General features: G+C 38.2%; 1 protein-coding gene across 1 annotated transcript; it reads right to left on the bottom strand.

Annotated features, from left to right (window-relative positions):
• Positions 1 to 5,090: 5,090 nt before the first annotated feature.
• LOC123852494 (F-box/LRR-repeat protein 21-like) lies at positions 5,091 to 11,343 on the bottom strand. Its single transcript, XM_045886544.1, is given in 4 exon segments — positions 5,091 to 5,734; positions 6,546 to 6,717; positions 10,406 to 10,528; positions 10,978 to 11,343. Coding segments are annotated over 4 exon segments (1,305 nt in total).
• Between the last annotated feature and the right edge of the window lie 1,799 nt (positions 11,344 to 13,142).

The raw sequence follows: 13,142 nt of genomic DNA, 5'->3' as shown, positions 1-13,142 counted from the left end.
GTTCTGATTTTTCTGTCACCTGTGGGATCTGAGGGGTTTTTACCTGTTTGTTTTTTAAAGTTTCTCAGTCCTGAACACACAGGATAAATAAACATATGAATTCCAGCCTCTCCAGACTGCATTTCTGACACTTCTAAGACTAGCTACCTTTTCTGCCTAAAAATAAGAAAAAGCCTGAAGCTGTTTTCCTGGCACAAGAATAGAGTTGCAAAATGCCGGACACACACACACACTTCATATATATTAAGTGAACAAACTGGAGTTAAACTCTGAGTAAAGGTAGGGAAGCGTTTCAGCAATATCCTCAGGTTTATCAAACTGGTCAAAGGGTAAGTTGTTTGCATGGATAAGAGAGAATTGGCTGGTCTTCATATCCACACTTCCCCACACTGTATGAGCAGAACATTTTCTAAATCATAAATGATGGCCGTCCAATAAAATACATCATTATTCTCGATTTCAGTAAGACTGCATTACAGGAGGTACTAGGATGAGAAAGAGGTCTATTTTAACCTGAAGTTAGCTCATGAAACCAAGTACCTCATGGAAACTCAGCCTCATCTAGCCAAATGCCTACCACAGCCCCTTATGTCTACACATCATTTTTAACCTAGATTATTCTTTCTTAGTTATGTTGACAACAGGTAGGAAGGGGAAATAAGACTATACAAATGCTCCAAGGACCAGAAATAACTGGCTCCCTAGATTTTAGTTAGTGAGAAATGAGTAAGTTGAATTTATCATTCTGGAAACTTTCCATGAATTTTTTGCTTAAATCCTTTTGGAATGTAGAAAACTCCAGCAGAAAGATTCCATTCTTAGTACAGATGTGCCTGAGGAAAATATAATTAATTATATTATTGGAGATTTATTATCGGAGAAGTAGCTGCATTTGTATGCTAGGACATATGTATAAGAATGTCCATGATGTCACTATTTGTCACAGCAAACCCTGGAACAACTCAAATGCTTACCTACAGTTGATATGAACAAATGAACTGTGATTTAGTCACAGAATGAAATCGTGTACAGTGGTCACAAAAAATGAGCCTCAGCTAAACATAACAAAACGGATGAGTCATAGCAATATAATTCTGAGTTTAAAAAAAAAGGCCCAAGATTATATATAGTAGCATACTCTTTTTATAAAGTCAAAACAATTAAAACCAAAATATAATTTTTAGGAACACATATATATGTGATAAAAGTATATGAAAAGGAAGTCAAGCAAATGATGAACACTAGTTACCTCAGGACTAAGTAAGGGAAGCCACGCAGAAAAATTAAAGTTATTGTCATGTCAATGTTGTCATTTTACAGCTGGGAGGTGATTTCATGAGTATTTATTATGATAACATGTTATAGTAAGTAACAAGACTTGCCGGTGGATGGTCAGAAAGAAGAAAGAGTTAGTGATGACTCTCACTTCAGTCTCTACAAAACAACTGGTAAATTCTCATATCCAATTACATATTATACTCTACCATATCTTAACATCGCATGTAAATGTTTTTACATGCGATGTTAATTAAATTAAGAATTTCATTTTTAGGTTTTTTAAAAAAAACTATAACCAACACTGTCTGGTTTGACCACCTACCTTATTAATCTCCTTAGTGCCAAATCACTTTTGGTTGTTTCCAGAAACTAAATTTGCTTTCACAGGACAAAGGCTGGGTTCCCATTCAGAACACAAAATAGGAATTAGCACAGAGACTTTGAAAACAATTTCTAAAGGAGCTCTAAAATGTTTGCACAATAAATAATTAACCTTCTTAAGTGATTGTTTTAAAAACCAGACTCGTTACCTGGAACGGAGAGTCTCCGCAAGGCAGAGCAAGAACGGTGCCTTCTGCCTAGCACTCCATGAGCACTCTCATATCTGTTCAATGGAAATGCAAACTTCAGTCTAAAGGACTGCTCTCTCAGGAAGAACCAGAATACGGCGCCCTCTGGTGTGCTTCCACAGAGGGTTGTTTTTTTTAATTTCCTTTTCTTTTTAGATTTGGGTGTCAAAATGTTCAGTTTAAAGTATTGTTAAGGTTCAGGGGCGCCTGGGTGGCTCAGTTGGTTAAGCGACTGCCTTCGGCTCAGGTCATGATCCTGGAGTCCCTGGATCGAGTCCCGCATCGGGCTCCCTGCTTGGCAGGGAGTCTGCTTCTCCCTCTGACCCTCCCCCCTCTCATATGCTCTCTCTCATTCTCTCTCTCTCAAATAAATAAATAAAATCTTTAAAAAATAAAAATAAAAAAATAAAGTATTGTTAAGGTTCAAATGACAGAGAAGTGATGGTACTGAATAACATATTTTTCCTTAGTGAAAATGACTGTAAAATATACTTTGAAAACTGTGACCCAGATACTAGGTTTGATGACTGTAAATTAATAATGCAAACACAATTAATTTTTACTTATAAAATGTTTTGAGTTTTCTGCAGAAAAGTAATTTAATGGAAGAACAAGATAAGTGGCCATTTTAATCTAGAATCCTCTAATCTTAAGTAAACAGTACTTTTCATAGACTTCCAAAGTAAATGGAGACATTTTCATTATATAAAGCATAAAAATACTCTCTGTTTTCTTGTCTTGATTTGGCTATCCTAAAAATATTTGCTATTGAATTTATAAACCCAATATGTTAGGCCAACCAGGGTCATCAAAATGAGCTGATCAATTCTACTGAATTTTCCTTTAAGAGTTCTTATAGTGCTTAGTGCACTAGGTCCGACTACTAAAAACCACTACTGAAAACCACTGCTAAAGACCACCGTTTAGAGTGGCAACTTCTCATCAATGTACAAGAGGCCACGGGTACTCATTATCGTTCTGTGCTAGCAGGCAACAGGGAGAAACTCCACCTTGATCTCCCTTAGTCAGTCCCTCTCTGTTTCACTCTTTAGTGAAACCAACACTGGCATCCTATACAGGTATATACACTCCCACCCTACTCCTCCACTGCACATCACGTTAGCCAGTGAGACCAGAGGTCACCTCTTCAGTATTTCCACCATTGCTCTGACCTCCAACCAGCCTGACCCTCCAACTCAGGTTTGCCACTTCCTTTATGTCTGTCCCGTTATCCTAACCAGACCTTGAGTGCCCTGTGATATGTTGCTTCTGTACTCTCCCGAATTCTTAAGGTATAAATCACATGATCTGCAAGAGTAACAACTGTCTTTAAGAATCTGATTATTTTTTTATTTTATTTTTAAATTTTATTTATTTATTTGACAGAGAGAGACACAGCGAGAGAGGGAACACAAGCAGGGGGGGTGGAAGAGGGAGAAGCAGGCTTCCTGCAGAGTAGGAAGCCTGATGCGGGGCTCGATCCCAGGACCCTGGGATCATGACCTGAGCCGAAGGCAGATGCTTAACGACTGAGCCACCCAGGTGCCCCAAGAATCTGATTCTTTAAACAGTATTTCAGCTCCGCTCACATTTATTGAGGGTATACGAATGTGCCACACAGCAGTCTGAGAGTCTCAAACACAAAGGTGAAGGAGGGAAGATGCCCGTTCTTACAGAGCTCACCATGAGAAAGGATGTGGTACAGTGTGGAGAATGCTTGCACAAGTAACTCTCTAAAAAAAAGAGACATAAAATACGCTCTTTTTAAAAATTACCACTTACAAACCACAAGGTATCCTAATTCTAATTTAACAGGTAAGAATATTTAAATTTTTTCCTAATTAAAAAATGTTTAAAGCTGGAAAATAATAAACATTTTTTTTAAGTTTAATTGCTTTCTTAGAAAGAAAATGGAGATGTTGGAGAAAGACATAAGGGAACAACTCTGGAAATGAAAGTACCTAAGTAAAATTTACTGAGTGTCTACTATTTGCCTAATATTATGCTAGATGCTGGGGATACAACAGTGACCAAAACCTGACAGTGATCTTGCACTGATAAAGCTCACAGTGCAGTGGAATTAGCAGAGAATAATCATACAAGTAAATGGCAAATTACTATGGTGGTAAGTGCACAAATGGAAGTCACAGAGTGCTGAGAGCCAGAGGCTTTCCTGAGGAAATGACATCTAAAGGAAAGATCTGAGGGAGCAAAGAGCGCGATTAAGTAGAAAGAGACTATATCCTCATGCACTCTGACTACAGGGCCCATGGCAGTCTTAAGGATCTGCAAGAGAATGCAGCAGAAGGGCAAGGGGAAGCTCCGTGAGCAATGAGGGCAAAGAAGCAGGCAGATGCCAGATCATGTAGGGTCTTGTAGATCATTTTAAGGATATATCTTTACTGTAAAGGTAATCTGTAACTAAAGAGTTTTAGCTGGGTTACTAATTAAATTATAAGATCCCTTCTGCAAAGGATCTCTAGCACGGTTCCAGACAGAGTAGTAGGTCAGTACATGCAGATTCCCTCCCCAAAGACACTCCGCAAAATGTACTTTTTTCACTTGATCTTAGCCAAAAGGCTGAGAAGCGATCTCAGTAGCATATTTAATCAATTAACAATCACAGTCTCTTTACAAAATGATCAGTATTAATTTTAATCTCAAGCCCATCTTCTCCCGAGTTAACGTACTAAAGTAGAATTCAAAGTGTGTTAGAAATTAGAAATTGTTTGAGCTATAATATGATCTTATATAGTGCTAAAAATTAAGTACAATTAAGTCAGCCTCTGTGTCTATACCTTTATTTTACTCTTAGATTTTAATACTACATATCTTGTAAAATATATTCATACCAAGATGAAGGAGAAGCAATTAAAGCAGTACAAAGTTATAAATGTCATAATTTAGGGATCCAAAGCTCAATATTATAAATTTATTTAGCAAGCTAAAATGTGCCTTCAACGAAGGCTGAGGGACTCATCTACAAACCACGTGTAGTTTTTAGCCTACCACCTACCACCTAATCCACAATACAGGGTCTATGTCCTATTTATGGAAATTTCTGGCTAAACATTTCTCATAATTTTTCAAATGTTTCTGCTGCAATCCATTAAGACAGTTTGCAAATGATAAGATATTTTACCTAAAACAGTTCAGCAATGTATCTTAAAATTTTTATTTGCATAGAAAGAAAGAAGCTAATCTTAATGGTTTAATAAAAAATTAACAATCTTTGGTAGCCAATTACCAGACAGGCAGGACATCAGGGAACCATATTCTTCCCAGGTGTTTGGCGACTTCAGTGTGAACTTTATCTAGGCTATACTCATCATCAGGGATCAAAACATCTTCCATTACAGAGAGCTGGGTTAGTCTTTTCCCACACAGTCTTACAAATTCAATGAATGCACTGCAGCTAACTTCACATTCACTGAGGCCCAAGGCTGTTAAGTTTTTACAGTGTTCAGCAATACAAATAAGTTCAGTATCAAGAGTCTGAAGACCATTAGCACATACCACTAACTCAATTAGTCGTGGACAGTTAAGACCTATCCGTCCTAGAATTGCTTTGCTTACTGAGCGACCAAAATAAAGGTGAGTAACAGGGGTTTCTTCTTTGAAGAATGCCTCAAATTCTTCTTCATATAAAAAGAAATACATAACAACATCCACTCCAGGGGAGTGTTTAATAAGTGCATCCCAACTTTGTTTTTTAATAGAATGAAATTCAATTTGTCCAGGATTTTCACTCACAGCATCAATTCGAAGATGCTCTAGGTTAACATGAGTTTCACTTGAAAGTGCTAGGAGAAGTTCATCACTTAGAATGTAATAATTCAATGCCAGTTCTCTAAGGCCCTGGCAGTGATCAGCTACACAAAGGATTCCTGCGGGAAATGGGGAAAAATTCTTAAGAACCAAGAATCACACCAATACTAATATAACATCTTATAAACTTAAATTTGACATCAGTTATTCATTATTTGCTAAAACAGACATCAAATGGGGTGCCTGGGTGACGTGGTCAGTTAAGTGGCCGAGTCTTGATTTCGGCTCAGGTAATGATCTCAGGGTCCTGGGATGGAGCCCCGCACTGGGCTCTGTGCTCAGCAGGGAGTCTGCTTGAGGATTCTCTCTCCCTCTCCTTCTACCCTCCCCCGCCCCACTAAATCTCTCTTTGGCTATCTCTCTCCTCTCTCGCTCTCTCTCTCATGATGTCAAGATAGATATAGATATATACATATATATATGTATACATATATATATTACACATACATCTATATATGTAATAATAAAAACACATGTATAATAAAATATACATATGACTAAAATACTTTTAGAAGCAATTTAAACTATGTCTACCTTATGGATTAAGACTTCGAAAAAAGATTAATTTTTTCAATTATGTTTCATAAGCATGTAGTTTTCAATATGTACATAAAGTATAATATATAATATATATATTATATAATACAGTATACATACATATAATATACATACATATATACTATATGTATAATATATATATAATACAGTATACATACATATAGTATACATACATATATACTATATACTATTATACCATATGTTATATACTATACAAACAGTATGATAGTATACATTATATACATTATATATAATATATATTATACATAGTATATAAAAGACATCATCCAAGCTTAAAAAGATATAACCTACCATCAGAGGAAACATGAGGACAGCTACTCATTTTTAGGAGTCTTAGAGTATCACTATTGTTGGCCACTAGAATTTTCAATGAAAGATCATCCACTGATGTGTCTTCAACTTTGATCGATGATAATGATTTTGAGTTGACAAAGACAACTGTAAGTGCTGACACAAAATGGGACTTGCACAGCAATAAGAAAAGAATTATGAAAATATTATTTAAAAATCTACAGCTTCAATCAAATAGTTCATTGAAACTATATCAACAGATACTAACAATAACATAGTAAAAGCGATCAACATATTAGCATTTTTCATGACACCATTAGCCAGTCAAAAACATTTCTCAAAGATTTCATAACACACCTTGCAATTATTTCAATCCTAAGGACTTGATTTTCAATATTAAAAGGATATAACTATTTATTTCCTAGAATAGGGGCTGGCAAATTATGACCTGCGGGCCAAATCCAGCCTAGTCTGTTAGTGTCCGGCTCTTGAGTCCAAAATGGTTTTTATATTTGTAAACGGTTGAAAAAAATTTTGTCCAGAATAATATTTTGTGACGTGAAAATTACAAGAAACTTCCAGTGTCCACAAAGTTTGACTGGCAGGCGCCATGCTCCTTCATTTACGCACTATGTCTGCTTTCACACTACGAGACTGGAGTGGAGGAGCCCCAGTACTATAGTCTGTGAAGCCCATAATATTTACTGTCAGACCCTTTTCAACCCCTGCTATAGAATAAACAAATTTTTATTCACTCCTATATTTCCACCTAAAATAATATCTGGCACATTGTAGGAGATCAATAAATATTTGTTGATGAATAAATAAATGATCTTATTCTTCAGTGATATGCTTCTTGCTAGAAAGTTATCTAAATAAACATTTTAAGATTTTTGAAGATTTTTTTTAATTTTTAAGATTTTTTTTTTTTTTAAGATTTTAGAGAGAGAGAGAGAGCACAAGCAGAGGGAGCAGCAGAGGGAGAAGGAGAAGCAGGGCTCCCCGCTGAGCAGGGAGCCTGACGTGGGGCTCGATCCCAGGACCCTGGGATCACGACCTGAGCGGAAGGCGGATGCTTAACCGATGAGCCACCCAGGTGCCCCTAATTTTTAAGACTTTTTTTTTAAGATTTTTATTTATTTATTTGAGAGAGAGAAAGGGAGAGAAAGCACGAGCAGGGGGAAGGAGCAGAGAGAAAGGGAGAAGCAGAATCCCCGCTGAGCAGGGAGCCGGATGTGGGGCTCGATGCCAGGACCCTGAAAACATGACCTAAGCATATGCTTAACCGACTGAGTCACCCAGGTGTCCCAATAAAGATACATTTTAAAAACTTTCTATGTTTGGGGCACCTGGGTGGCTCAGTCGTTAAGCGTCTGCCTTCGGCTCAGGTCATGGTCCCAGGGTCCTGGGGTCAAGCCCCACATCAGGCTCCCTGCACCACGGGAAGCCTGCTTCTCCCTCTCCCACTCCCCCTGCTTGTGTTCCCTCTCTCGCTGTGTCTCTCTCTGTCAAATAATTAAATAAAATCTTAAAAAAAAAAAAAAACTTTCTATGTTTTGAAGATTGACAAACAAAAGCTTATTTATAGTTTGACTCCAAAATCGGTACAATTTCACAAGTTTTCAGATCAGTATTTTTTGACACAGATAGAAAATCTGAAAATCGGGCGCCTGGGTGGCTCAGTTGGTTAAGCGACTGCCTTCGGCTCAGGTCATGATCCTGGAGTCCCAGGATCAAGTCCCGCATCGGGCTCCCTGCTCAGCAGGGAGTCTGCTTCTCCCTCTGACCCTCACCCCTCTCATGCTCTCTCTCTCAAATAAATAAATAAAATCTTAAAAAAAAAAAAAAAAAAGAAAATCTGAAAACCAAATCCAGGCATGATCATTTTTCCTTTTTCAAAGTCAATATGGATTCTACCAAAGCTTCTTTTACTCCTATGACAATGACCAAATTGGTTATAACTCTCAATTCATTTATTAAAAAACATACTGGTTTATATTAATTGTAATTTGATTAATATAAATTTTTAAATGGTGGATGGCTAGATCTCTTTACTAAATTTTACTGTGCCAAAAATTATTAGAGAAATACATCACTTTTTCCTTAAGAAATATAAGGTTTATTTTTTCCCTTTAATCAACTCTCAGTGGACTCTTAGTCCTGAAAGCTGTATTTCAGCATTAGAGGACATGCCTCATGATGGTATCCACATACTCCTTTAGCACTCTTTACGCCTAGCAAAATACTGCACTTTTATCCTATCTTTCCTCAGTTGACAAGTGAAAAAACTGACACCCAGAGAGATGCGCGACTTTGCCAGAAGCCCCTCGACTCATTTTACTGTAAAGGCAGAGCTTGCAAGGAAGGAAGTCTGCTAATCACCATTGCCTCGCGCTGGTGACTACACCAGCTAGCCCAGAACCGAAGCGGATGTGCAGCATTTGAGACAGCAGAGACTCTATAAAGAATTTCAGGCTAAGCTGACTCCATCATTCATACACAAGGAATAACTACTGAGATGTAGTAAGTTTTCATCTGATTGCTCATATTACTCTAATCCCCAAATGACCCATTTTCCCCCGACTATCTCTTGACAAGTTAAACAGGCTAGTGAAATGTTTGAGAGCCATGACCAAGTTTACGAGAGAGAAGATGCTACTATTCTTCTATCCTCTTCCCCAGGAAGGTTTCCATCAGCCAGTTTTACTGACAACCATAACTTAGTGTTTATTATGTATCAGGTACTACACTCTAACTCCGGGTTTCTAATGGTAAATAAGCAAAACAGAATCCCTTGCCTTCAAAGAGTGTATGTTTTGTTCTAGGGGATGAGGACAGACATGTTAAATAATGACGGTAATTTCAAGTACTCATGAATGATGTAAAGAAAATACGTATTCACACAGCAGAGTGTTAACTGGGAGAAGGGCCGCTGCTTTAGCCAAAGTGGTCTAGGAAGGCTGCCCCAGGAGATGGAATCCAAGCTGAAGCCTGAATGAAGACAGTTTATGCGGCAGGGACGGCTGGTGGCTTCCTAACACCCATTCATCCTTTCTTTCTTTGGTAATTGGGTCTCAATTTTGAGCTGGGCACACTACCAGTCCACTAAAAAACATTCTTCATCTCTCAGAAACCTGGTTCTGGCCACACAGTTAAGTGCTGGCCAATGAGACAGCAACAGAAACATTATGTGGTACTCATGGCTAGCGTTCCTTGAAAAGCAGGGGGGCATACCCTTCGTTCCCCATTTCCTCCACCCTCCTGCCTAGAACAGGACGTGATGGCTGGAGCTCAGAAAGCCATCTGAAATGCCTACAAGAACACGGGATACCTGGAAGGAGCTCGGGGTCCTAACAACTTCATACCAGCTATGTTCATGCATGGATTTCTTTACTGTAAGAGAAAGAAACTCCAGCCGTGTTGTTTAAGCTATTGTTTCGGAGTTTCTATTTTACAGAATCCAACATCATCCTAACTGGTATAGTTCATTTAGTACTATATTGTTCTAACCTCCAATGGAGAGGATACAGAATGACAAGAAAAACATCCACTACTGGCCATACACGCTCCATATTCAAAGAAACTAACTGGCACTTAAAAATCCTAAGTATAACATCTAAATTTTATATTAATGACAGCTACCGTAGAAACAACGATTAAAATTACAAAATATATCCAAAGGATGAAACCATGCATAAGCTATTTCAGCAAAAGTAAGCGTTAGTCAAAAGAAAACTGCTTTAAGTAATTCTTTGAACATAAGGAGTACGTGGTATGTTTTTAGGAAAAGAATCCTTTTGGCCTAGATTGAAATATTTGAGAATTTTTGTGTCTCTCACAAAAAAGCCTGGTATCTTTACCTTTGACACATTCATAAAACTTGGTTTGGCCATTGAAATCAAGCCCAAGGCCTGGATAGAACAATTTACCAGCTAAGAAAGTATATCACAGGCAGCTTCCGCTGATTCAGTACTACTATCCACCTATAAAAACAATTCTAAATCTTTATTTCCTGAAAGTGAGTTATAAGAAACTTACTGGAAATATAACTATGTAACAGAATTCAATTGCAAAATTGTAGTGTATCCTGTCAAGCTATAAACAAATTAGTATTTCTTCTTTATACAAAAGGTCTCAGACAAAAAGTGAGAAATAGAGCTGATGACAAAGTAACTTTCTAAGTGCTCCAGACTTTCAAATCCTTTACAATGACCTGAATTTTAGTAATACCATCCAGATGAAGGAAACTGAGGTTTAAGTTACAGCTCAAGTTCTACACCTCAATCTATGCAAATCATTACAGAAAAGCTGGACATAGCTTGGAGTAAAAATTCTGCAAAATTCACTGACTGCTTCCACATAAGGATCTAGATACACAAAAATGACATTAATGAAACATAACTCATTGCTATTTAATGCTTATTTTTCTTACCTTAAAGCTGACATACTGGAGATGGGTAACATGCCTTTTAATGATCTGCTGAATGAGATCGGGATGGGTGGACTTAAAATATGAAGTCGCTGATTGGTTCAGTTCAAATTCAAACTTTCTCCAAAGGTCAGGAATATGAAAAACTTCATTCCATTTCCTACATACTGACGACGCCCAGGCCCGAACTATTAAAGGAAGATACTGAAAAATGCATAATACTACATGGTGAGGCAAACTCCGCCAGTCTAGAAAGACAGTGTGCGTATGGGTGTGGTTGAGAGAAGAGTAGAACCCAACTTTTGGTTGTTTCACAGCTGGTGAAGACCAGACAATTTTACTCACAACAGATAAATTGTTCCTCTTCATTCTGTAAACATTAAGATTTTGTGATTTTCCATATATCCATCAGACCAGATGTCTATCTGCACTCTAATTGCACAGAGTAACATTAGAAAATGAAAAACAGTTACACAAATTTTAATAGTAATCTTCCACTGCATTGCACTGATAAGAAGTGCCATGTGCTAGGAATACAGAGGTACGTAAGAGGGAGCTTGCTCTCCAAGGGCTACGGTCAAATGGTGAAATACCACGATAAATGCCCCATCCCTGACCTGGGGACAAGTTGCACTGGAAGAATAAAGCAATGACATGTGATTGAGTTCATGTATGGGAGGGAATGGTTGGGGAGGCTTCCAAACGGGAATGTCCATGGAAGCAGTGTGTCTCACAGGTTTATTCCTGGCAAATTACTGTATTCTTACTATCTCCTACAGAGAAGAAAGCATCACAATGCAATTGTGCTAACAACTCCTGGGGTCCTGAAAGACAGTAAAACGTTATCAAAAGCAGAGGCCTGGAAAAGCCCCAGCTCAGCCATTTACTAACCATGTGATTCCTTTTTGAATAAATTTAAACCTCAGCCTCCTCATCTGAAAAGCAGGGAAAACAGCAGTACCTAATCTCATAAGGCAGTTGTGAGGATTAAAGTACTTAAGTGCCAGAACATATAGTAAAGGCTTAATAAATGTTGCAGTTGTTCTTGCCTTAAATTATCTAATGCATTTCTCTGAATTAATTTCATAACTTAATTGAAGCACAATTTTCAGGTGACACCCAGGACACAGCAACACACCTGACCCTCGGGAGCAAATGTAAAATAGCAAAGGGAAGAGCATTCTTCCCCAACAAAAAGGCATGATGAATCTCCACGTAGGCGCCAGCTTGAGACACAACTATGTTACAACAAATTTCAGGTCCAGATATACCCAAGTATATAGGGCTATCTTGCACATATATTCTACATAAGAATCCAAAGTGTTTAAGTATTCAATTATTTGAGAGACAAAATAATGGAAAGAGTGGTTCTCCACTTTATTTAACTTTGGTTGACTACTTAACCCACTTTTCATCCCTGAATGTTAGAAATGTAGGGCGCCTGGGTGGCTCAGTTGGTTAAGCGACTGCCTTCGGCTCAGGTCATGATCCTGGAGTCCCGGGATCGAGTCCCGCATCGGGCTCCCTGCTCGGCGGGGAGCCTGCTTCTCCCTCTGACCCTCCCCCCTCTCATGTGCTCTCTGTCTCTCTCATTCTGTCAAATAAATAAATAAAATCTTAAAAAAAAAAAGGGGGACAACAGCCCCCACTCTCCATGTCATCCTAGTGGCAGTGGGGGTTGGAAGTGTCATTTAGAAACAGCGTTCATGGGCACCTGGGTGGCTCAGTTGGTTAAGCTACTGCCTTCGGCTCAGGTCATGATCCTGGAGTCCCGGGATCGAGTCCCACATCGGGCTCTCTGCTCAGCAGGAAGTCTGCTTCTCCCCCTGACCCTCGCCACTCTCATGCTCTATCTCATTCTCTCTCTCAAATAAATAAATAAAATCTTAAAAAAAAAAAAAGAAATGTATATATCTCTGCCTGATGTGAAACACTTCTTAGCCATAATAGAGAGTTGGATCCCAAAGCAGGGCTGACCTATAAAGTTGCTGAACAAAATGAAGGGTCATCTTTAGGGTTTGGAAAACTAAAATGGAAAACAAAAACAGGTGCAAAGCTGTATCTCAAGCATTAGGCAAAAGAGCTATCACACTCATTTAGTATGACTTAACCAGTTATATAGAATATATCAAACTGGTGACACCAATAATTCAAAGTTTATTCAAAAT

This window comes from Mirounga angustirostris, unplaced genomic scaffold (assembly GCF_029215605.1).
Source record: "Mirounga angustirostris isolate CCGP_5_RB_7025 unplaced genomic scaffold, mMirAng1.0.hap1 SCAF_7, whole genome shotgun sequence".
In the NCBI taxonomy this organism is placed as follows: domain Eukaryota; kingdom Metazoa; phylum Chordata; class Mammalia; order Carnivora; family Phocidae; genus Mirounga; species Mirounga angustirostris.
The sequence above is the reverse complement of the archived record's forward strand: the minus strand, read 5'-3'. Positions and strand labels throughout refer to the sequence as shown.